Raw genomic sequence first — 26,442 nt, forward strand, 5'->3', positions numbered from 1 at the left:
TTTATAAAATCGGGCCTAGTTCCTAAGGCTCCGCCACTAGGAAGTGGGTAGAGCATAACAATTATTTAGAGTTGGAATGAGGGCAAATTTGGTCTCCCGATGACACCTCCCTCTGAAGTAAGGGACTCCTCTTCCTTCTCGAGCCAGCGGCCCGGTATTCAGGGGGACGAGCCAAGCCCAGGTGGACTGTACCAGTGCCACACTGCCTCACAGCACACCTGCTCAATTGCAGCAACATCAAATCAAGATTTATTGTGTTTAGCTCATTTTTTCAAACAGTTTATTTTAGTTCTATTTCCATCAAATGGCAATGAAGTTCCCGCATCTGCTACTCTCTGTTCTTGACAGTTCCTATAACAAACATGATAATTGTTACTGCAATGTCAAGCAAATGCACTGGCTCAGAAAAGGAATAATTTAAATTGTTCAGCCTCAATCCTGCATTTAGTCAATTATTCTTAATAATTTTCTTAAATTTAAAATTTAAGACTTTTTTTCTCTTTTTGTCTCTCTCTCTCTTTCTTGATCCATTCTTTTCCTCTCTTCATTTTCTTTTCATTGTCTGGTTTGTGTCTAATTTATTCCCACTTTTCCAATGTTCCTCAATCCTTAAATCTCTTTGCCTGTACATCCCACCGTTCACTAATGCTTATGCTGTTCTTGCTGCACTGCTAACACCTTACACTTCCATCACTCTGCAAATTATCCTCAAGCTGAAAGGTGCAGCGGAAGAAAAATCTAACTAGAGTCTTAAGCTGCAAGATGCAGCCCACCAGCAAGATTCGGGTTGTTATATAATTGACTTGATTTTATTAACCAGATGTTTCATAATCGCCTCGTCCTCAAAATTAAGCAATGTAAAGGGTATACGATAATATCCTAAAATACCTACACTGAAGGTAAAAAAGGCTTAATTCCACAACAGTACAAATTTAAAGAGAACAGATATATAAAAATATATATTTTTTATAAAGCCTAACTTGTAGGCCTTGGCTCTTACCTTCACTGGGTAGATTCAAGACCGGCTCCCAAAAGGATGAATGGGCATTGTGTTAACTCATTACATCACCCATTTTCCAGGCTATTAGCAACATACTATTTCACCGGTCGAATCATGCTGAATGAGGCTGAGTTTGCTTGAGCCAGCATTGAAAGAGTTAACAGTTGCTTACCATCCTTCATGCGTCTCACTAACTTCACCATCCTTCAAGGCTTTAAGCTGGTCTTCCTGCTGAAATATAAGATTAATTATAGACTTCACCTCTACTTCTGCTTTTCTTAAATGATCATTTAATAATTTCAATGTGATTTATCCATCGCTCTCCCCCATTTCCCATTGATTTACATCATGTCAAAGAAAGTTAGAAGGACTTGCATTTATATAGCACCTTTCGCCACCTCAAGCCATCCCAAAGCACTTTACAGACAAAAAGAATCTTTGAAATGCAGTCATGCATTTGAAATGCAGGAGTTGCAGCAGTCAATTAAAATGCAGCAAAGTCCCTCCAATAGCAACAAAGTGATCACCGTTTACCTGGGCCAAGAATCTTTCTCAGCTCTTCTTTGAAATGATGCCACAAAATTTCATATGTTTATTGGCTGGGCAGGTGGAAATTCAGGTGAACTTTTACGCGGGGGAGGATGGTCATATTCCTCGCCACTCACCCAACAGTTTAAAATTGGGTCAGCACCACACCAACCTGAAATCCAGCTGCCCTGTGGCGTTAATATGCTGGGGACGGCCTTAATACTTGAGAGGGGGATTTCCGCCCTTTGAGGGACAGTAAGTCACCACCTGAGGTCTTGAGAGTTGCCGGCTGATCTGATTGGCAGTCCCAGTAACGTAAGCCGAGGCCACAGTAGAGACCCCTGAATGGGAGGGGCAGGGCATGGCAACCAGTAACTACATCCTGCCAATTTGAGTACATATCCATTATTATTCTCCGTCTCCTAACTAATACCCTACCCAGGTCCGCAAGTAGCCTCTATTCTTGAAAGCCACGTTTAATTCAAGTACAGGTAGCCTCCCTGATTTTCAGAAGCGTACTGGACTTAGTGCCTCTCTATAGCTACCAGAGTGTTGAGATTGTTGTAATTAGAGGTAGGCTTACTGTCAGCTGCTTAGAGCAGGCAAATTGTGTTAACACCAGGATGCCTGCTACAAGTGCTGAAGATTGTAATATCTTTGCCAAAGCAGCTGTCTCCTTTGGCCAGTGGTAGAGAACACACCAATACTGTTGGAGGCCCCAATTTACAGCCTGAGGAAATGTGAAAAGTGAAATCAAACCAATGACCCTGTACTGTTAAAACCCTACAATACAATGCCTCATAGTTGGCACTTATCAAAAAAAAACAGCGACAGAAATAAAGAACTTACTTTTATACATGTAATTTCACATCCTCAAGCATGGCACAAGCCACTGAAGTACTTCTGAAGTGCAGTCACTGTCAGAGGGAACTGCATAGATCTGCACACAGCAGGATCCCACAAACAGGAAATGAGAAAATTGATGGTTCTCATGGCACTGATTGGCCAGGGTATGAGGAGAACCGCATGAGGAGAGCTTTCAATTTGATTAATCTCCACGGGATCTTTTATATCCACCTAAACAGGTACATGGAGCCTCAGTTTAACATTTTGTTCAAAGAGAAATCTTCTCACAATGCTGCACACTCTCAGTACTGAAATCAAGTTTCATCCTGGAATACATGCTAAAGCGCTGTAGTAGGGCTTGAACTGAGCATTATCTAGAAGGCACAGTTTCCTCTTTGGTGTTCACTGCAAGAGCTGGGCTGCTGGGAAATGGGGTGCAGCTTGTGCTCGATTTTGTACCAGGGCCTCCATGTTTTCCAACATTAAGCCAAATCTGGCCCCTGAAGATTTTACATTCATGTGACAGTTATTCGAGTTTTGTTATACTGGAGCAGGCCCAATGACCATATGGTTTACTCCTACCCTTATTTCTTGTATTCTTTACATCAGCTGCACAGGCAGCTGTTTACTGTAAATGCATTGCTTTCAAAATATCTGTTTACATACCAAATACGTATGACATTTGGAATGGGAAAAGTCTAAGGATAGATTTAAAGGGACCACCTAGTTTAGATCATTAGACATAGATGATAGTATTATTGTGATTAAACACACAATCCTCACTACGGTGAGCTCTGTGAAGAGATCTTCCTCTTTCACAAGGGAACCAGGAATGTAATAAATGTGACATAAATTAACGCTGCAACAATATTCAGTTGATTGAAGGCACTAAAAAAATTATATTGAGACAAACATGTTTTCCTTGAATGGAGTGTGATAGTGAAAATCAGACTGATAATAGTTACTCTTATCCAACTACTGGCTGTATGGGGAATTCAACACTGATAAAATTAATCAATGGACAATAAATTTAGATCAGAAGGGAAGCCATCAGAAACCTCCCCATCCGTGGAAAGGCTGCCTCTCTTCAGAATAGAATTTTACATTTCATGAAAGCCCCTCTTTTCTGCTTTTTAAACTGGTTGACTAAGTATCTACAGAGTGCGCCAGCTCAACATCATCTGAAGGAGCATTCTAGACTTATCAATTACTTCAGTTATATTAGTGTGGAATTGTCCTCTTGCCCAAGTTAAAAGGTTGTGGCTTCAATCCCATTCCAGAGATTTGAGCACATAATCCAGGCTGACATTCCCAGTGCAGTTCTGACACTCCCAGGGCAGTTCTGAGGGAGTGCTGCACTTTCAGACCTCACCCTCGAACTCCCAATGTCGCATCTAATGGACAAAAATCTTTGATTAATCCCTGATAGAAGGAAACCTCTTTTATTATTTTAAATTTAAATGAATATTGCACATTATGTTGATGAACGTAGATGATCCCACACAGCAGTACTTTGAACAAAATTAAGGAAGTGCTCCTGTATCTGACACCAGGCCTCTATCTGCACTTAGGTGTTAGTTTTGGCTCTGCGCACAGCACTGAGGATGTGGGCAGTGAGAACAAGGCCAGCATTTATTACCCATCCAGAGATGCCCTTGACAAGGTGGGTGGCGGGTCTGCTTATTGAACTGCTGCAGTCCATAGGGTGAAGTGCTAGATAGAAGTAACTAATACTGTGCGGTTAGATAGTCAGTTCCAGGTTTTTGACTGCATGATGAAGGAATGGCAATACATTTCCAAGCCAGGACATTGTATGACTTGAAGGGGAATTAGGAGGTTTTGGTTTTCTGATGCATTTCCTGCTCTTGATGTTCCAGGTGGTGACGATCATGGGTTTGTCAAGAAACTATGGCAGATTTCAGCAGCGCATCCTGTAAATGTGGAAACAATCCCAGCTGTTAAGACAGGTAAAACATGGAATGAGCAGAGCTGGGGGAGGAGCAGTGCGCTATGCACAGGTGCCCTCACACTGGTAGCTTAAACTTATAGATTGAGTCACAATGTGCCCAATACGTGAAGCATGTGGTCTGAAGCAGTGGAGATGAGCACACTGGGGTAGGGAGAAAGACAAAGGGCAAGTCAGATTGCTGATGTTGAATCTCTCTGACCTGCAGAATTTCTCTTACAGAAGAGGTGTTAAACCAAGGCCCTGGCTGCCCTATTAGGTGGATTAAGAGATGCAGCTTAATTTTTTCAAAGAAGAGCAGCGGCGTTCCTCTCTGGTGTCCTGGTCAATATTTATTCCTCAACCAATACACAAACCAGATCAATTCATCATCATCTCACTCAGGTTTGTGGGATCTTGTGTGCAAATTAACCACTAACTCACCAAATATGATTCAAGAGTTTAACTGAATCGCCAAACATGAGGACAGAGCTTAACTACATAACCAAATACTCAGCACACACAAGGAGAGAGTTTAACCGGATCACCAGTACCACACCAGAGGACAGCGTATAACGGGATCACCAAATACGAGAACAAACTTTAATTACAGACATTGCGCGGAATTTTAGGGCCGTTTTGGCATGGACGGCGCTGTAAAATGTGGTGAGCTATTAAAAGTCCATTGACTTCGGCAGGGCTGTAAAATCCTGCTGGCTAAAATTCTGCCCATAGTAACCCTCACGAATATACTTCAAAGGATCCAATTTCTAAATAAAATTAAGCCTCATGCACAGTCTCGCAAGAGGGCTCCAAAATAGCGAGACTAATTAAAGCTATTCAGAATCATAGCATTTTGTAGATTGCTGGGCTCTGCTCCTCCCCAGATAGATCATGGTAAACAAAAAAAGGGGGAGGTGATGGTGTAGTGGTATTGTCACTGGCCTAGTAATCCAGAGACCCAGGTTCAAATCCCACCATAGCAGATGGTGGAATTTGAATTCAATGAAAATCTGGAATTTTAAGTCTGATGATGACCATGAAACCATTGCTTTGTTGTAAAAGGCCATCTGGTTCACTAACGGAAGGAAATCTGCTGTCCTTACCTGGTCTGGCCTACATGAAACAGGAACAAAGAGTCTGACGTTTAAAGACGAAGTTGCTTGGAATACACCTTGAAAGCACTGATACATTGAAAAAAAATGGGAGTCATTTATCTGAGATTCATTTCAGTTTTTAAGATCAGGTTTTACAGTACATGCCTAATTCAGGCAAGTTTACTTTGAAGCTGTAGCCAGGTTGCAAGAATAGACTGGGTGCACTGGGCCCAGCCTCTGTAATACACAGAGGGCTTGGGTTTTCACGTTGCCTATCATGTCAGAACGGAGATTTGGAGGGGGGAGGGGGTTTAAAAATGGTGGGCAGGACAAGATTCTGGGACCCAAGTTCCATTGCATTCTGAAATGGTGGAAGGCAGGTAGCAAGCCTGCATCATGCACTCCTGAACAGGCCAGCTCCGTTGCAGGGGTAAGCAATGGAGCTTATTCCAGGGACCTTGAAACCATTGTTGATTGTTGTAAAAACTAATGTCCTTTAGGGAAGGAAATCTGCTGTCCTTACTTGGCCTACATGTGACTTCAGATCCACAATAATGTGGTTGACTCTTAAATGCCCTCTGGACAAGGGCAATTAGGGATGGACAATAAATGCTGGCCTAGCCAGTGATGCCCACATCCCATGAATGAATAATAAAAAAAAAACACCTTGGCACTCATCTGCCCCCATGGTCCACTCTTCTATATCATCCCCACCTTCCCAGAATCCTTTACACTGAAGTGAATCCACCGAGCCAGGAAATTTTCCCGACTCGAGCCATCCCCCTCGGTAGTGAAAATCAGGCCCAGGGTGCTTAATGCCAGCTCCCATGGTTGTTGACTGCTGTAGTTTAATGTGGCCAGCAACAGGGTAAGTGTAACAGCCACAGCCCCAAGTACCATATGTTAACTGTCTCTCTCAGTAATTACTGTCTAAGACATAATTGGCCTGTGAAACACATTAAAGCTGCTTCCTCATTAACAGGGTGCAGAATCCATGTTACAGCAACAGTTAAGGAGCTGAGTCAGGTCTTGTGTTGTCAGTTATTTTTCTATTATAGAAGTCTTAGACTTTTGTGACATTCTTCCATTTTTGTGATCATGATCCAAAGGTAATAATTAAAAACAGTACGGTGTTTGTAAATGCCAGAGGTTTTTATTTGCAGAATTATAATATTATGGTGCAGAAACATGTAATTTGGCTGGCTGTGTTATAGACTCTTCTAAGTTGGCCCTCTTATGTCCTGTTCAAAACACAGTAAGTATGGAAAATAATCCCTCCAGTGATCTTCAGAAGCTATAATTGGAAGCATGAAGTGGATTCCACTGCTTCCAGTTGCAATTTTACTTAAATCTCATGAGGCTCCTCAGCTATTTCATCTAACTCTGTAAGCATTACTTCACTTTATTTTTACATCATGAATTATGACTGTGACCTGGAATGTACTGCATGCAAGAATGGTGAGAAAAGAGGCAATAGCAACAACTAAAAGGGATTTGGACAAATATTTGAAAGTGACAAGGCCATATGGAAAGAGCAGGGGAATGTGATTAATCAGAATAGTTCTACTCAATAGCCAGGGAGGTCTTGTGGCACAGTGTATAGCGTTCCTGCCTCTGAGACAGAAGCCCTAGGGTTGAGCAAGCCCACCCCAGGACTTGGTGGCCAAGGAAGGTATGTTCATAACGCGGCCAGATTGGAAGGATTTGCAGGTTGATATCCAACACACGCCAATGGCAAACAGCAAGAGTGGGAGAGATTCCTGGTCAGCCATGCGATGGAAAGGAAGTTGGAGCCTCTACCATCACTATCCACAGCTCCAGACTACAACCTGCATGTAAAAGTGCATGTTTCCGCTGCAGCTCAGGTTTCACTGAGTGAACTGTAATACATCACCACACCAAAGAGCCAGTATAGACACGATGGACTGAACGGTCTCCTTCGGCATTGTGCCATATCATTCCACTGTGGTGGAAGAGTGGATCCTTCACACGTGCAGGGATAAAAGGCAAGGTTTTTTAAAAAGCATTTTCAGATGCAGAAATATTTCTATGAAGTGATCAGACCTGTTTGGGATTAAATAAACTTCATTATTGGTTTATAAGCTACCTTCAACCTGTATTATTTTGTTTGAAAAAAATTTCTATGATTTTTCCATCAAAACTCTTGGATTTTTAAAGGTTTGCCAATTATTATCTTTGCCACTTGGTTTGAGATAGTGTAGTTGGCAAGTCGGTATCACGGAATACTCACCATACACGAGAACAAAGAGTATTGGCACATTCAGACCAACAGCCAGGATTAATCCATGTCGCCCTCTGGGTTCATCATCTAAAAGAAAAAATGAAATGAATCGTTTTTGACTAACCCTCATCAGTGTCGGTTCAGTACCCAATCCGGAGTCAAACACAAAATCTAGGTCAACACATTAGCATCTTAAAGATAGCATCTCCAATGATGTAGCCCTCCCTTACACTGCATGAGTGTGTTTAACACGCTGCCTCCACAAAGGCAATTATCTTACAATATCAATTTAATGAAGAGCAGGGGAGTTCTCTTGGTCAATATTTATGTCTCAGCCAACATCAATAAAGATTTTCTGGTCATTGCAGTTTGTGGGACCTTACAATTTGTAAATTTGCTGGGGGTGTTTCCTACATTACAACAGTGAATACACATCGAAGATTAATTTACTGGCTGTAAAGACTTTCGGGGCATCCTGACGTTATGAAAGGCATCACAGTTGTGGAGGTACCTGAGGGTTTGTGTTGTCTATGAAATGCTACAATGGTATCGATCAGTTAGGCAAGGGAGAAAATAGATAATCCCTCAAATCAAATGTCGACGAATGAAATTGTGAGCGAGAAACTGGGTTTCAAAACATATTTAAAAAGAAGAACAGGACACCAAGACAAGGTTAACATCTTGTTCCTGAATGTAAACCAAGGTACAGAACCTTGATTTGACCAGAGTTAGAAAACATGTTCTTCAGATTATATAAAAGATATTTATAGGGATGGAAGGCCATAATGTATCAGGAAAGATTATATATGTTGGGGCTCTTATCTCTATAAAAATAGACTGAGAAGTGACCTGGAGGTGTTTTAAGATTATGAAAAGGTTAAACAGAGTAGATTTAGAGATGTTTCCACTTGCAAGTGAGATCAGAACTAAAGGCCATAAATATAGTCATAAATTAAGTAGAAAATTCAGGAGAACGGTCTCCACCCAGAGAAAGGTTCGATTGTGAAATGTGCAACCCCTGGAATGGTTGAGATGAATAGTATATTTATCCTCCCCTTAAATGCATCTAAACACATGAGGGAGAATGGAATAGAATATACAGTGGTTAGGTTGCTGTGGAGTTAGTGTGGAACATAAACTTCAGCATGGACCTACTGAGCCAAATAGCCTGTTTCTATGTAATTCTAGAGTATGTAATTAGATGCTACCCTGGCTTACCCTTGATGGACAGCTGATAGCTGTTGCTCCTTCGACTGACTGGGTTTTCGATAGTGCAGTTATAATAGCAAGAGTCTGATTCCTCTACATTCCTAATGGCTAAAGTACTGTTGTCTGCGGACAGGAAATAACGCTCGTCATCTGGGAGTGCGAGCCCTCCTCTGGTCCACCAAACGGAACTGGCTGTCCCGCTCTGCACCGCACAGATCAGAATAACCGTGTTCTTCACAAGGCTGTCACTTCTGATGATGTTGGGTGTGGAGAGGGGATCTGGAGAAAGACACAAACAGAGGGTATGTCACTTAATTAACAAATTCATCAATTTGCAGTTATACAGCATCTTTCACAAACTCAGGAAGCGCCAAAGTGTTTTAAACCCAATGAAATACACTCGAGTCGAGGGAACTGTGGCACAGGGATAACATTACTGCAGCAGTAAACCAAAGGCCCCGACTGATGAGCTCAAACCCCACCATGGCAGCACCTGTCTCAACAATGGTGACCATGAAACTACCAGATTGTCATAAAAACCATTCTGATTCACTGATGTCCTTTAGGGGACAAAATATGCCCCCTTACCTGCTCTGGCCGACATGTGACTCCAGGCCCACAGCAACACGGCTGACTCTTAAATGCCCCCTGAAATGGGCTAGCAAGCTAATTATACCAGCTGCTACAGAAAAGTCAAACAAGGATAAACCCAGATCGCTTGACATACCTAGGCACCAGAAACAACAATGGCACACCTCACCTCATCAACCCTGCAAAACCCTCCTTACTAACAACTGAGGGCTGGTGTCAAATCGGGAGAGCAGACCACAGACTAAATCAAGCAATGGCCTGACACAGTCATACCATGTCCCAGACTCCTCCATCACTGTCCCTGGGTCTGTTCCATCCCAGCAGAAGAACAGAGCAGAAGAGAGGGGGCAAGACAATGGAATATAGTTGGGATAGAGCCCTCAATGTTGACCTGATGTTGTGAGACTCAGCAGAGTTAAATTAAGGGTGAGGATTACCAGCCATCACCCTCCCCTCAGCTAATGAATCAGTGCTCTGCCATATTGACCACCACTTAGAAGAAGCATCGGGGGTAGAAAGGGCTCAGAACGTCCTCCAGTGAAGAATGTCCACACCCATAATCAAGAGTGGTTTGGTAGCACCACTACTGTCCAAGTCCTGAAGGGCATTTCTGCCAGCCTGGGCCTATAACAGATGATGAGAGAACCAACAAGAGAGAAATGCCTACTTGACTTGGCTTTCACTAATCTACCTGTCACCGATGGAGCTGTCGATTACAGGATTGGTAGACGTGACCACCACACAGTTCTTCTGGAGAAAAAGTCCCATCTTCACTGAGGACACACTCAATCATGCTGAATGGTCCTACCACCACGCTAAACAAGATAGCAGGACAGTGTGCCAGGGCAGTACCAGGCATACCAAAAAATGAGATGCCAACCTGAAAGTACAAGATAAGGCCTACATGCATGCTGAAAGAAATAGGAACATTTAATAATGATGTTTTTTAGATTTGTATGGAACCCTTATGGAACTAGCTGGCACAGCATTAATACTCTTTCTCCCTTTCTGAAAAAAAAAGGTGAACAATTCTAAGGGAGCCAGAGGCCAAGACAAGGTAAAGGCGTGGATCACAAAATTTACACCTCCCACATTGAGGTCGCTAGACTCTACAGGTATTTGTGAACCAATAGCAGAAACCCTTCTGGCACCCTGCATATCCCCAGCGCCTGCAAGACAGGGTGACAGACAGGAGGGTGGTACCGGTCAGGAGGGTAGTATTCACTCTAACATCTTGACTACTTGTCCTCTATCCATTAGTCAGAAGGGTTTGATTGACCCTGGGTAGGCTACCAGCCCCTAGAAATAAAGGCCCATAACTTAATCTCCACGGCGTCATACCCAGGGGTTTTGGGAGGGGTGGTGTGGTCACAGTGGGGAACTGCTCTCCACAACCATTCCTCCCGGTTACAGAAAGTCCCTACATAAGGATTGTGGAGCAGTTGCCTAGGAAGTTCAAGCTACCGTTACGCAATTACCCTGAACTAGGAACCATCCCCCCCCATAGGGTGATCTCATAGAAACCTATAAAATTCTAACAGGACTAGACAGGGTAGATGCAGGAAGGATGTTCCCAATGGTGGGGGAGTCCAGAACCAGGGGTCACAGTCTGAGGATATGGGGACTGAGATGAGGAGAAATTTCTTCACCCAGAGATTAGTGAGCCTGTGGAATTCACTACCACAGAAAGTAGTTGTGGCCAAAACATTGTGTGTTTTCAAGAAGAAGTTGGATATAGCTCTTCGGGTGAAAGGGATCAAAGGATATAGGGAGAAAGCGGGAGCAGGCTATTGAGTTGGATGATCAGCCATGATCATAATGAATGGCAGAGCAGGCTCTAAGGGCCGAATGGCCTACTCCTGCTCCTATTTTCTATGTATGTTTCTATATATCTGATACTCCGATTTAATCAAATCGGTCTTCGGGTAGTTCCGACTGTCTTATAGGAATAGGTACCCACTCAAGGCTGGAACTAAAACCACTTCTAACCCATGGGTAACTATAGTATCGAGCATCCACAACTACCCTCCTGACCCATCACCACAGATCACTCCCGCTACTGCGTACTTCCACTCTCACCGATCACCCGGCTCTATCCACTGAAACCTCACGGGACCCTCCTCCTCCTCCTCCTCCTCCCTCCCTCACTTCTTCCTCTTCCCCACTCCAACTGATTGCCATTACACCTGGCTTTTCAACCTACACCCCACTGATCACCCAAACCCCACCCTCCCCTTCACCGGTCCTCTGACTACTGATCACCCTAGCACCTTGTCCTACTGACCATCCAAACCACCCCAGCCCCCTCACTGATCACCCAAAACCCACCCCCCCCACTGGCCACCACCACCCCGCTCCACCTGACCTCAGTGTGAAGACCCTCCCAACCCAACATCCTCCAACCTACCCGCTTACTCAAAGTATCTGGACCTTTAGCCTTACCTGCTTAGGGCAGCTAGTGCCATTAAAAAAAGAAGAGGCATGCTTTCTTTTCCCTCAGCTCCCTTGCACTCAACGGAAGGCCATAGGAACCTGCTGCACTGCAGCTTTCTCACTCAGCCCATGTCGGAATGGTTGGGTGGGAAAGGTGCGGCTTCACTTCAGTGTATACGGGGGTGGAGCGGCAATCTGACTGGGATTGCCACTCCACGGAATAGAGTCATAGAATTTTACAGCACGGAAAGAGGCCCTTCAGCCCATCATGCCCATGCTGGTCATCAAGCCCCTGCCTACTCAAATCACATTTTCCAGGCCCACAGCCTTGCAGGCGATGGAGCTTCAAGTGTTCATATAAATTCTTCTTAAATGGAATCTATGGCCCCCAAAGAATGTTAATGAGTCCTAGTCAGGAAGCCAGTCCCCATCTGGTGGCTGCCTTCTTCAGATGGAAGATGAACTAGGGAAGATGGAGGAAGACTGGGAGAAAGAGTTTCCTAACAGCTTGGCTTGAGAATGTTACTATCACAAGCTACTGAGATCAACACACTTTGTGCCAATCATCTGTTCATCCTCTGGGATCAATGAAACATTCTCCACTGGCAGGGGTTATGTATTTTTCTTGTCTATTAAGATATGATGCATTTGCTGAACTGTTACTTCATAAAATACCTTAAAATTACTTACGGGTACTCGACTTATGTATCTGTGACTCCCGAACCAGAAATCTTACAATGTTAAGCAGTGGTAGCAACATGCAATAGGCAGAACTAAGCAACCCCAAAACGAGCGGATCAAAACAAAGTCTGCAGTCCTGCCACATCCAGTTGTGAATGATGAACAATGAAACAACTAATCAAAGGAGGAGGCTCTCCATGCAACAGGACAGCATTCAAGCTTGGGCTGATATGTAGCAAGTAACACTTCCACCACACAAGTGGCCGGTAATGACCAAGGGAATCAAACCTTCGTCCCTTGGCACTGAGCAGCATTTCCACCAGTGAATCCCCACCTGGGAAACCAACATCCTGGGGGTTACCATTGACCAGAAACTGAACTGGACTAGCCATAAAAATACTGTGGCTACAAAAGCAGGTTAGAGGATGGGAATTCTGTGGCAAGTAACTCACTTCCTGACTCCCCAAAGCCTGTCCACCATCTCCAAGACTCAAGTCAGGATACACACAAATGTACTGCAGCAACTGGCCAAGCCTCCTTCTACAGGGCCTTCTAAACCCAATACCTCTAGTGCCCTGTAGCAAAAGGGTAGCAAACGCATGGGAACACCACATGCAAGCAACACACCATCCTGATCTTAAAGGTTTCAATCAAGTTGCCTCTTGCTCTTCTACATCCCAGTGGATACAAGCTGAACTTGTCCAACCCTTTCCTCACAAGTCAACCTGCCCACTCCTGGTATTAGTCTAGTGAACCTTCTCTGAACTGCCTCTAATGCATTTACATCCTGCCTTAAATAAGGAGACCAGTATTGCAAACAGTACTCCAGGTGTGTTCTCACCAGTGCCCTGTACAAGTGAAGCATAACCTCTCTACTTTTGTATTCAATTCCCCTGGCAATAAGCAATAACATTCTATTAGTTTTCCTAATTACTTGTTAATAGAATGTTATTGTTTATTGTCACAACTGCACAAAGCTGACTGTTGTGTGTCACCTTTAAACGAACGTGAACTGGTTGCAATGAGGTTCCTGTGTGCTGCTGACTTCATCTTGAAGGCCGCGCTTAATTTGGTTTTAAGATAATAAGTATTCATGGTATGCAAATGTAGTACAAGTCGGAACCCATGCCAGGGCTGCATGAGGCTTGACCTGCCACTGCCTTGCCGACAACATTTTTTATTCCGAATCTGCTGTTGTGATTGACATTTTGCCCGCTGCCTGATTTACTCAGTGCACCCGCCATATTTCCCCTCCCAGAGTCTTCATTAAATTCTACCCAAAGATTTGCTCTGCTAAAGACCACCTACTCCAGGTATTGGGTGCACAATCTACAAGTTCAAGCTAGCAGCGTAAGGTTATCTGTGCAGAGCGCTTTGCCTCTCTTGAACCCCTGCTTGTTCTGCAATTTGCTTGCTCTGTTTAAAAAAAAAATAGCTGGAACTATTTCCATATTCACAGAATTACACAGTGCAGAAGAGGCCCTTCGGCCCATCGAGTCTGCACCGACACAATGTCATCACTATTTTTTTTAAACCCCTCTACCACTTTAGAAGGTCATGCCCAGTCTAAATACTCACTAATGGGTGTTAAGTTGTGTCACAATAACTCCAACCCCACCATGACATAAATAAAGAGACCAAACTCTTAAGAATCAAGACCTCTCATGCAAAAGGCACAAGTTGCTTTTCCCTCCCCCGTCCCCCACCAAACATAAATCAATATGGATTGACAGATGGTTTAAACATTATTCATAGCCTATTTAATCTTTAGCAGGGTATGTTCATAGCCTATTTAATCTTTAGCAGGGTATATTCATAGCCTAGTTAATCTTTAGCAGGGTATATGAAGCTCAAAACTTAGTCCCATAGTTTTCCCCCAAGAAGATAAAGGCAGAACCAGAGTGTGGTTTGAAACATTAACTGGGTCGCTCTCTCCACAGATGCTGCCAGGCATGCTGAGTATTTCCAGCATTTTGTTTTTAGGTTGACTTTTCAGCACCCGCAGTATTTTGCCTTTGTTTTAGTAGATAAATGGAAGTTCTTTCTTTGCTACTACACCACCCCCTCCACCCTAAAAAACCCCTCATCCCCCTCCACCCCAACAAACTCCTCATTCCCCCTCTCCTCTCCCCCTCACCCCCCCTCCCCACCACAAACCCCTCATCCCCCCTCCCCTCTCCCCCTCACCCCACTATAAACCCCTCATCCCGCTCCCTTCTCCCCACCACCTCCCCTTCTCTCCTCCCCACCCCCCTCCTCCTCCCCTCCCTCCTCCCCCACCCCCTCCTCCCCCTGCCCGCCCTCCCCCTCCTCCCCACCACCTCCACCTCCCTCCCTCCCCCATCCTCCCCCTACCCCACACCTCCCCCTCCCTCAACACCTCCCCCCGCCACCTCCCCATCTCCCCTTCCCACCCGACTCCCCCCCTCCCCCTCCCCCCGCCTCCCTCCCCTCCCCCACACCTCCCCCTGTCCCCACACCTCCCCCCACACCTCCCCCTCCCCCACACCTTCCCCCCTCCCCCCCACACACCTCCCACCTCTCCCCCTCCCCCCCCTCCCCCTCCGCACCCCTCCTCCCCCCTCCCCCACCCCCTCCGCTCTCCTCCATCCCCCCTCCGCCCCCTCCTCCCTCCCTCCTCTCCACCCCCTCCTCCCCACCGACTTTCACTCCCTCCTCCCCCCTCCCCCTCCTCCCCACCCCCTCCCTCCTTCCCAGCCACCTCCCCCCTCCTCTCCTCCCCCTCCACCCTCCTCCCCCTCTCCCCACTCCCCCCACCACTCCCCACTCCCCCAACCCCTCCCCCTCCCCCCACCCCTCCCCTTCCCCCCACCCTCTCCCCCCCACACCTCCCCTTCCCCCCACCCTCTCCCCCCATCCCTCCCCTTCCTCCCACCCTCTCACCCTTCCCCCCACCCTCTCACCCTTCCCCCCACCCTCTCCCCCTCCCCCCACCCCTCTCCCCCTCCCCCCCCACCCTCTGCCCCTCTCTCCCACACCCTCTCCCCCTCCCCCCCACACCCTCCCCCTCCTCCCCACACCCTCCCCCTCCCCCACCCCTCCCCTCCCCCCCACCCACCCCTCCCCCTCCCCCACACCCACCCCTCCCCTCCCCCCTCCCAACCACCTCCCCCCTCCTCCCACCTCCCACCTCTACCCTCCCTCCCCTACTCCCCCCTCACCGCCTCCTCCACCCAAGCTACATATATGTAAGCATACACAAGTATGCAAACGTAAACAGGCTGTGGAGAGGTAATAAGAATCAACTGCAAGATAATAAAATCATACTGGGCCTATTTTTCCATAGCAACGGGAAACATGGAGATAAATAAATCATAGAATCAAGTACAAAGCGGTCACCATTACCCACACAGCCCAGCTCCTGCACCTAACACTGGAAGAAAATCTGCTTTATAAACTATAGAGCACTCAGTCTAAGCCCTGCTATAAGATAACAGCACTCAAATGCAGCCAACACTCAACTGCAGCACAGAGAGTGCAACATTGTCAGAGGTTCTGAGCTTTGAACGAGATGGTAAACCGAGGCCCCATGTACCCATTTAGATGGACATAAAAGATGCCATAACATTAACCAAAAGAAGAACAGTGATGTGCTCCTCATGCTTTGGCCAATTGATACCATGATAATTGCAGTAACTGATTAATCATTTCATTTTCTGTTTTTGGGAACTTGCTGTGTCTCATATGGATGACACCTTTCCCTACAATACAGTAGTGACTGCATTTCAAAAGTGCTTCACTAGTTTGTGGAGCAGTCGGTGATGTCCTGAGGACATCAATGGGGACGTCTTGGAAGGATTAGCAGGCTGATTATCAACCTGTCGAACCACATCATGAATGTTCCATCAAAGGCCAATAGATTCTTGTGATTGCTGAAAAAAAGGAGACACGTCAAAGCTTTTTGTCCTGCACTCACAGACACTTTGGAAGAATACCAATAAAAGGGGAAAACAACAATTTATACTGTACATGAAGAGAGTGCTGATTGGCTGGCAAGTGGACTCTGATTGGTAGAGGAAAATGCACCAATGATGGTGAGTGATGGTTAACTGCCAAGCCTTGTTTGAAATTTAAACCAGGCAGCTTTACTTTTGTTAGGCAAGTGAATCAAAGGTTATCAGGGGGGAGATGGGAACATGGAATTTGAAACAAACGGATCAGCCATGATCGTATTGAATGGCGGAGCAGGCACGATGGGCCGAATGGCCTACATGCGCTCCTATTCCATATGTTCATATGTCCTGGAGTGGGACTTGAACCTTGAGCTTGACTGAGCCACAAGATTTCCATCCTAAGGAAGCAAAATGTCCTGTATAAATGTTAGTGCTTTGTTTCGCTCGCTATTGCTGTTTGTACCAATAACTGCATTTCAGTGCTTGGTGGGACAGGAGAATGGGTTGATTATAGCTTCATATGTAATCAAGAGGCCAAAAATTGGGGCCTTCAGTGGTATTAAGATTAGCCATTGCTGGCCAAAGAGGATAGCTGTTATAGCAGTGATACAACAGCTGGGAACACTTATAGTAGACGTATTGATTTTGGCGCATTTGCCTTTTATCAGTAGCAGGTGGGAAACTGCACCTGGTTATAACAGTAACAATGGCTGGAGATCTGCCAAGTTCATTGCAAGTTCTCGGAAGCAGACGCACTGTGAAAGTAAGCTGATACCACAAAGGATTAAACTTCACACTATCCCTGCGAAAAGCTGCTGAAGCTGGCAGTCAATTGAAAACTTCAAAACGGAGAATAATAGATTGATGTTAGGCAGGGGTATCATGTTTTACAGAACCGAGACAGGTAAAGGGAGTTCAAACACAGGCCAACGGCGATGTAATTCAATGGAGGAATGGGCTGGAGGGGCTGAATGACTTTGTGTTCCTATGCTCTTTTCTTCAGAGTTTCAAGTAGTTTCACAAGCAAATGTATGTCATTCAGAACTCTTTATGGGCCAGCTGGTTTGAGACTCATGGTCCAGGTGTGTGACCTGATGCACTATGTCAGGATTGTCCAGCCCGTGGGCCAGATGCGGCCCGTGAAGCCCCTCTATTGTGGCCTTCCGGAGCCACTGTTCAAAATGATGGTCAAATGGGTGAGTGGAGCGGAAGATTGTGCAAGGAGCTGTTCCTCCAATCACAGGCCGTTCCTCTCCCACAGCAGCAAACGTGGGAGAGAAACAGTGTCTGATTGGAGGAGCATCAAACACCAGCGATAGTGAGTGTGCTGGGAGAAGGGAGGTTTTCAGGGCTCGGGGTAGAGACCATGTGACAGAGTGGACAATTTTATTGGGGGATGGGGTGAGGAAAGGGAATCCTCATCCATACGGTTGAAGGGACAGGAAAGAAGGAATCACTCAATTGCTGTTAAAAATTGGTTTCACCCACAATCACTAGAGTCAGATCACCATGGCAACTAATACGTCTAAACAACATTAAATATACACTTTGTTCAAACAGTGTGCATTGGAACATCTGTAGCTACTTACCATACACTGTAAGATTTAGAATTCTAGTCCTGGTCGGGTCCAAATCCACAGTCATTTTGTATTTGCCAGTATCCGCTTTGTGTAAATCTTTTAGCAATAAAGATCCACTTGATTTTCTAAATTCAACTCGATTCTTGTACTGATCATATATTTGTTCATAGTCTACACCACAATCTAAAATGGGAAGAGTCCTGCTCGGATTAGAGAATTCCCAATGGAGATGACGGAATTCTCTATCAGTTCCAGGGAATAGAACGGAGGAACCTGTAGCATTCACCATGTCTTTCGTCACCTGTGCTAAAATACAAATGAGTAAATCAGAACAGTTTATACAATACTACCAGAGAGATTTAATCATCACACAAACAGGAAGGAGGAGATGTGGTCAATGAACTCAGCTTCTCCCCTTAGCAATAGACACTAACATTCTCCTCCCTTTCCCCATCTCACTGTCACTATTTAAACTGTGCCAGTCTCCTTGGGAGATTTTAGTTATTCTCCAACTGTTGCCCAGTCCATGTAGACCCAATTTAATTAATGTTAAAATGATATACCTTTAGATAATACCAGTGGACACACAGGGCTTCAGTCTTAGGCAGAGACTTCCAAGAGGGAAGAGCACCATCAGGATCCAGAGTTGTACGACTGAGTATCCAAAATACAAACAGCAAACTAATTTAAAGGATGTTGATCAGCTCATGAAGGAGACGGTTGCACTGTAGAGGCTGGGTGTGGTGATGCAGTGTGAAAGGTCTTTATGGTAAGGAGCCTAGTTTCATTTAATCGTACCATGCAAAAGGAAGCCATTCAGCCCATTGCACCTGTGCTCTCTCTTTGAGCCATCCAAAGTAGCCCCATTCAATTCCATGAACTGCCCCACAACCCTATACATTTTTCCTTTCCGAGTATATATGCAATCCCCTTTTGAAAGTTATTACCGAATCTGCTTCCAACACCCTTTGTGTGCCAGATCACAACAACACATTGCCATAATAAAAGTATTTCTTCATCTCTCCCTCTAATTCTTTTGACGATTACCGTGCTGCTTCATGCTCTCGTCTGGACCTGGAAAAATTTATTAATTTTGCTTTCAATCTCCACCCCTCCATCATTTTCACATGGTCCATCTCTGACACTTCCCTTCCCTTCCTTGACCTCTCTGTCTCAATTTCTGATGATAGACTGTCCACCAATATCCATTACAAGCCTACCGACTCCCACAGCTACTTCGACTACAGCTCCTCACACCCCGCTTCCTGTAAGGACTCCATCCCATTCTCTCAGTTCCTTCGCCTCCGTCGCATCTGTTCTGATGACGCTACCTTCAAAAACAATTCCTCTGACATGTCCTCCCTCTTCCTTAACCGAGGTTTTCCACCCACGGTCGTTGACAGGGCCTTCAACCGTGTCCGGCCCATCTCCCGCGCATCCGCCCTCACGCCTTCTCCTCCCTCCCAGAAACATGATAGGGTCCCCCTTGTCCTCACTTATCACCCCACCAGCCTCCGCATTCAAAGGATCATCCTCCGCCATTTCCGCCAACTCCAGCATGATGCCACCACCAAACACATCTTCCCTTCACCGCCCCCCTGGCGGCATTCCGTAGGGATCGTTCCCTCCGGGACACCCCGGTCCACTCCTCCATCACCCCCTACTCCTCAACCCCCACCTATGGCACCTCCCCATGCCCACGCAGAAGATGCAACACCTGCGCCTTCACGTCCTCTCTCCTCACCGTCCAATGGCCCAAACACTCCTTTCAAGTGAAGCAGCATTTCACTTGCATTTCCCGTAACCTAACTTAGTCTACTGCATTCGTTGCTCCCAATGCGGTCTCCTCTACATTGGAGAGACTAAACACAAACTGGGCGACCGCTTTGCAGAACACCTGCGGTCTGTCCAAAAGAAAGACCCAAACCTCCCTGTCGCTTGCCATTTTAACACTCCACCCTGCTCTCTTGCCCACATGTCTGTCTTTGGCTTGCTGCATTGTTCCAGTGAAGCCCAACGCAAACTGGAGGAACAGCACCTCATCATCCGACTAGGCACTTTACAGCCTTCCGGGCTGAATATTGAATTCAACAACTTTAGATCTTAAACTCCCTCCCCCCATCCCCACCCCGTTTCTTCCCCCTCCCTTTTGTTTTTTTCAATAATTTATATAGATTTTTCTTTTCCCACCTATTTCCATTATTTTTAAATCTACAACTGTAATACCTCATCAGCCTTTCCACCCCACCCCCACTAGAGCTGTACCTTGAGTATCCTGCCATCCATTCTTAATTAGCACATTTTCTTAGATAATATCACCACCTTCAACACCCCTTTGTTCCTTTTGTCTGTGACATCTTTTGATTATCTGCTCCTATCACTGCTTGCTTGTCACTACAACCACACACACCCACCCCCCCCAACTTCTCTCCCCCCACCACCCCCCCACCTTAAACCTGCTTATATTTCACCCCTCTCCTAACTATACTCAGTTCTGCTGAAGGGTCATGAGGACTCGAAATGTCAACTCTTTTCTTCTCCACCAATGCTGCCAGACCTGCTGAGTTTTTCTAGATAATTCTGTTTTTGTTTTGGATTTCCAGCATCCTCAGTAGTTTTTTGTTTTTACCTTAAATGTATTCTCTGGTTAATGTCCTTCTTGCCAGTAGAAATAATTTCTCCTTGTGAACACCTCTTATTAAATCTCTCCTTCACTTTCAGATTAATCCCAATTTCTCCACATAACTGAAGTGTTCAGTCCTGCTAATATTCCAGTAAATCTAATCCTCCACAATCTCGCCAAGGTCGACTGCCAGGAAAGCTTAGAGGAAATGTAGCAGGCTGAGGAAAGACAATAGCAGTAGATCTATATGCTAATTTACTGACACAAAAATATGAGGATGAGGAACAAAGAACAGGGAGCAAATTAACAGTTAAGAAATGAAAATTAGGATGCAAATTACACCAAAATTTCCCCTCAGCTTCATAAAAAACATTGGCTCTTAGGAAACCTGTGCTAGATATATTGTAATAATATCTATCTAATAGTATAATGAAAGTAACCGCAGTAGAATTATGAGTTGAACAGTTCCAATCTGAAGCCAATATTTGAATAAGTATATTACAAAAATTAGATTGTAAACATCCCCACAAGCAACCATTCATGAAAAGGATTATTCCTTTGTTTAGTTTCATCAGAATGAATTCAAGGGCTGGATTTCACGTTTTTCGGCAAGGCAAGGGAGCAGGGATGCAAAGCAAGTGGTCTGCTCACTCCCGCCATCTAAGATGATTAAATCAAGCTTCGGGTGGCCAAAGGGTGTGGTGGGGGGGGTTCTCTGCATCCAATTGGGAGTCTAGGCTGGGACATCATATGGCAGAGGTGTTATGCTGCGAACAGAGGGTCCAGTCATGGGCTACAAATTCTAAAGGCCTCCCACTCTCCCAATCAGTCTTTATTTTTTGTACTGAAGGCTCAAAAGAGTCCCGTCCCCCCCACCCCCCCGCAAATAAAAAGGGAACTGAATAGTCATACAGACACTGCCACCTTCAGCAGCAGAATCTGTTGCTACACGCAGCCCTGGGGCTGAACAATACGGTGGTGTGCTGAGAGGGCAGGGTTTCTGCACCCAGAAGTCGGTGGAGCTCCGACTTCCAGCCCGCCTATGGAATGTGCCCGATAACATGTAAATTGCTGCTCGTTAGTGTCAAGGGTGGGTTAGAGGCCTTCATCCTGCCCAATGAGTGGCATGTCCCGCAACAAGATCATGGCCAGCACTTTAAAGGGTTCCCTGGCACTGGACAGTGTCAGGCAAGCCAGCGGATGAATAATCTTATGGAATCATTTTGGAAATAAAGACCTGCGCAGTTTCCAGTCTCACAAGATAAGATCATTTAATTTTTCAGTAGCCTCTGCAAACCTGGTCACTCTTCATGGGTGGCAGTCTCAATGAACAGCAGCAAGTCTCCCACCTCTTGACATGGAAGCGTTGTACATTTTACATGCTTCCACACTGAGGAACCCGATTTTGGAAAATTTGAAGGGCATTGAATCTTGGACATTCTTCATCCAGAGTTATTTTATTTATTATTTAACATTTTTTTAAAAAAGTTTTCAATATTAATTGAGGCTGTGAACATGCCATTCTCCGAGAAACACAGGTCAAGGCGGACATCCGGCAAGGAACACCTGGAGAGGGTAGAGATACTTTGTAGATCTAAGTTGACAAAGAACTGCTGTTGCTGGGCTAAAGGCTCTTGCTGACTGGTTAAAAACACCTGGCCTAAGTGAAGTATTCTTTGAACATCACAAGTCTTCAAAAGAAAAAGACTCATAGGCAGAGTCAGTGACTGCATGTGGGGTGTGCCTTAGAAGCAAGCTGCAAGGAAAAAGACTCCTTCTCGCTCTCTGCCCCAACTTCGTGCTGGAATAACAGTATCAAATGGCAACACCGATTGTCCAGTTTTGTGGGTGAATTAAACATCTAAACTATTGTTACAACCTGTGGAGAAGTGGGCCTAGAACTGCTATCATGGTCTGTAACAATACATAGATATCTGCGCCATTGGAACAAGGGGAGGGGTAGAGCAGAACGGCCAAACCAGCCCCTAGGTTCAGGGAGGACGAATTCAGAGCCTTTCTCAGTGCAATATCAGAGCAATGTGAGCAGCTCATGCCAACCGCTGGCAAAAAGAGGAAGCCCAGCCAAATACGTGCTGCCTGGGAGCAGCTGATGGCTGAGGAGGTCAGCTGTGTTGGGATGGTCAGAAGGATATGGTCCCAATACCAGAAAAATCTCAATGGCCTAATGAGGGCAATCAAAGTGAGTGAGACCTCAAACAAAACAAAACATCAACTCTGTCTGCCTTTCTCTCCACAGATGCAGTCAGACCTGCTGAGTTTTTCCAGCATTTTTTGTTTGAGTTTCAGATTTCCAGCATCCGCAGTATTTTGCCTTTATCTTAGTAAGGCCTCAGTATGTGCAATCTTGTGCCAGTCTGCTACTGGGCACACTCACGAATGCAGGAGGAAAGTCAGTTTGGCTGGACCTCAAAGGCAGCTTGATTCAACAAGGACACAGCTGTCTTCAGCAATGTAATTGTGCGTTTAAAGCTTCGGTCCAGTGGTTAGCAGAATGAGCATATGACAAATGAACACAGCATCCAGGCTGGTACGAGCTTAGCTAATAATGGGTAGAGGCATACCATAAAATAATCTGAAATTGTTAATAAGTGCACTCTTTACACCTCTATTCAGGAGAAGCAGGACCTCAATGCCCATCTCCTTCAGATACTTTATAGCCCTGGGAGATGGCCAGGAACAAAATATAGCACTCAGCAGAGCACTCAGCTGAGAAAAGGCCTCTAACTCATGATTTGAAACGGACAGTCTGCTCATTCAAATGAGCACCCCCAGTAGCAACAGGTCTACTAACTGCTGTGCTGAGACTCAGGGCTCAGCTGTAGCTTTTAAACCACCCCTAACAATCTGTTCCTTAAACAAAAACAGGAACCACACATGGCGTGAATCTGATGCTAAAGGTGTATCATAGCGTTCACGCTGTGTTATGGTAATTAATTGGGTCACTGATGACTTTAAATATACTGTTAATTGACATTTATATAACACAGGCAGGGTCCCGGCTTTTATGCTCACCCGAAACACAGGAGTAGATGGCATTGGCAGCACCATCCAACATCATCACGCCCAATAATACCTCTCCAGATGAGGGGAACGCTCCCGATTTGGGAGTGTTTAATTCTGCCCATGGTCCCAGTGGCAGGCCGTTTCTCCCGCCCTAGTGCTGCCTAGTTATACATCCTGTGTAGTGCTCCCAAACATTTTTCCGTCCGACACCCGAACAGCAGGGGGCGACAAAAACTTGTTTATAAGTAGCTCTTGTTAATTAGCAGCATCAAAATGGCAGATGGGCTTCCAATTTTGGCACCCACCCTCCTTCCATAATTTCTGAGGCTGGCGTGACGACAACTGGATCCCGCCGCACTGCATTTCATGTTTGCACAGGTCAGGGTTGATTTGCGGCCTTAAAATCCAGCCCCACAAGTCAGTGCATAGAAGATGCAACATAAAAATCAATACCTACAGCTTTTCTTTACCAAGTTTGATGGAGGATGAAAGGGAACTATATTTCCCTCAAAGTAACGTGTACACACACACAATTATCCCTCAAAACACATTTGGGTAGAAGATGCTTGTTTATTTAGACAAGATAAAGAGGTGTCAAATGCCTATAGCTTCTGTTGATGATGCTTTAAAGGTCAGGATGATTGACACTTTTATAGGGTTGTAGCAACAGCAGTTTTTAATTAAGAAAATGGGTTTTTAAGCAGTTGCACACATGCCACTGTTACTATAGTATTCATTGGTTCTGTACAGAGTATATAGCTGGTCAATGTCATGCGTTGGCATGGAGGTACATGAGGGGCCATGAGCTGGCACAAGTTACCATTCAAAATGTTCCAAAATCAAGTCTATGGTAATCAATCCCTTGGAAACCCTCAAACCACGAGCTATGAAGGAATTGGCCTGACTCCACAAAAATTGTTGGGGGCTAGGAATTCCTACCTTTGCAATGGACCTGGCCAGGTTGGGAGAGGAAAAATGAGAGTGATGCATTGATCCCCACTTTTTCCTGTTCCTCCAGACATTTGGCTACAGGACTTATTTTCTTGGACATCACTGTGACGCAAAGCTCCATATGATTGAGCTGAATCAGATTTTCTGTGTTTTGATCATTAACCTCACTCTGTCCAAATGCTCCTTCCTGGGAAACACCTCACGGTCAATCCTGTCACTGGGATATGGGGGGGGGCAAAATCCAACTTAGGGCAGAATGTACACAAGACACACGGTACCAAGCGGCTGCTTTGTTCTACACACAGACCAACAGCCTTTCCAGTACAGACACAGGGAGTAGAGGGTGTCCCGGAGGGTGGGCAGTATAAAATGAGAGTATCATCCAGCCAAGCTAGTGAATCGGAAAATGAAGCCAATTCCATTTTGCTTAAGAAAACTTTCATCTCCCACAGCCCCATCCTCAACACCATGAAGACCCCAGACTCCTTCCTCTGTTACTGAGCGACTCCAATCGATGTTAAAAACAAACACCGCGGAAACGAAGCCAATTCGCCCGAATGTCGGATCACCAGCGGTTTATTCCCTTGTAAGATCTTCTGTTTGATGATACAGCGAATTTTTATTTTCATTCCCCGTCACTGTGGATTTAAAGAGACTTTTAGAGACGGTTTTACCTGAAAACGGGTCGGTGAGAAGCTGCAGAAGATAAAGAACAGGGAGGATAAAGATCGTCATCTGGGCGGAGATCTCGACCCCTCAGCCATAAAATAACGGGAAGCAGAGGAAATAAGGCTGAAAACTCAGAATCGGAACTCGACCCAGAGAGAGAGAGAGAGACAGGAAACCAGGGGTGGAATTAGAGGGTTGGTTGGCTGATAGCTGTTGGGCTGGACGTGACTATTTAGAAAGGGATGTGGTAATGCAGGAACTTAAAGGGTCGGATGAGAATTTTAAATTTGAGGTGCTGGGGATCCATGAGCTAATGTAAGGACAGGGGTGATGGGTTCACTGCAATTGTGCGGGATAGAATACAAGCAACAGAGTTTAGGATGAGCTGAAGTCTATGGAGGGTGGAGGCTGTTGTGTTACTCCAGGGCTGTCATTATGTTCCATTATAAGTATAAACAGAAAATGCTGGACAAAACTCAGCAAGTCTGGCAGCATCCGTGGAGAGAGAGAAACAGAGTTAACATTTCAAGTCCGTATAACTTCTTCAGAGCTCTGAGGACGGGAGTCAGTAGATTATTTATTTTAGCCAATACAGGAGCATGTTCTAGACACGTCTTACTCTGTTAGACTACACCCACAGCTAACTGGTGTTGTAAGTATCCAGCTCATGGTTCCTGTGTTTTAGAATATAATTTTTAGTTTTAGGAATTACATTTTAACTGTGGAAAATGGGATAAATGAAACAAAAGCACCTTGGAGTCTATTACACCTAAAAGGCTGGGGCCATGTTGATTCAAGGGGTTAACAGCCAGAAAAGGAAAATCCTAAAATAGCAGGTGGGCTTAGCTGGAGACATGATGTCTACACGGTTTGAGAAAAGATGCAGTCCAAAGAAATGTTTTGCTTTGGGAGTTTGCTTTTAAAGTAATTCAGTTCTTTTAGTGAGCCCATTTACTTCATGGGATCAAAGGAGGAATTGTCAATAAGGGATAATTAATCTAAAGGGCAAGTTGAGGATAGCTCAGAGCAGGCTACATCATCATGGAGATGGGTGGAGCTTCAGAATGTTCTCTGGTTTCAGTTTATCTAAGTGAGTTTCTCAGAAGCAG

General features: G+C 45.3%; 1 protein-coding gene across 5 annotated transcripts; it reads right to left on the reverse strand.

The window, feature by feature from the left end:
• Positions 1 to 505: 505 nt before the first annotated feature.
• Positions 506 to 25,455, reverse strand: LOC144695737 (hepatic and glial cell adhesion molecule-like). Of its 5 annotated transcripts, none has more exons than XM_078566701.1 (5): positions 25,339 to 25,455; positions 18,076 to 18,372; positions 8,877 to 9,146; positions 7,668 to 7,745; positions 506 to 1,231 (listed from the first exon to the last, which is right to left on the reverse strand). In XM_078566701.1, exons 1-5 carry the CDS (start codon positions 25,397 to 25,399, stop codon positions 1,215 to 1,217), a joined length of 723 nt encoding a protein of 240 aa, XP_078422827.1. In that variant the 5' UTR covers positions 25,400 to 25,455; the 3' UTR covers positions 506 to 1,214. The 5 variants fall into 5 exon arrangements, with proteins under 5 accessions (XP_078422827.1, XP_078422828.1, XP_078422825.1 ...); XM_078566702.1 differs by having other exon boundaries at positions 512 to 1,228; XM_078566699.1 differs by lacking the exon at positions 506 to 1,231 and adding an exon at positions 1,854 to 2,258 and having other exon boundaries at positions 18,076 to 18,367.
• Positions 25,456 to 26,442: the final 987 nt, after the last annotated feature.

Source organism: Cetorhinus maximus, chromosome 21, assembly GCF_964194155.1.
Source record: "Cetorhinus maximus chromosome 21, sCetMax3.hap1.1, whole genome shotgun sequence".
NCBI classification, from domain to species: Eukaryota; Metazoa; Chordata; class Chondrichthyes; order Lamniformes; family Cetorhinidae; genus Cetorhinus; species Cetorhinus maximus.

What these genes read in the sequence shown, in the direction of transcription:
- LOC144695737 (XM_078566698.1), bottom strand. Translation starts at nt 25,399, where the DNA reads ATGACGATCTTTATCCTCCCTGTTCTTTATCTTCTGCAGCTTCTCACC. An exon ending in TCTCACCGACCCGTTTTCAG is followed by an intron (nt 18,373 to 25,338) that starts GTAAAACCGTCT and finishes TTTGTATTTTAG; the next exon opens with CACAGGTGACGAAAGACATG. An exon ending in CTATCAGCTGTCCATCAAGG is followed by an intron (nt 7,746 to 8,876) that starts GTAAGCCAGGGT and finishes TTTTTCTTTTAG; the next exon opens with ATGATGAACCCAGAGGGCGA.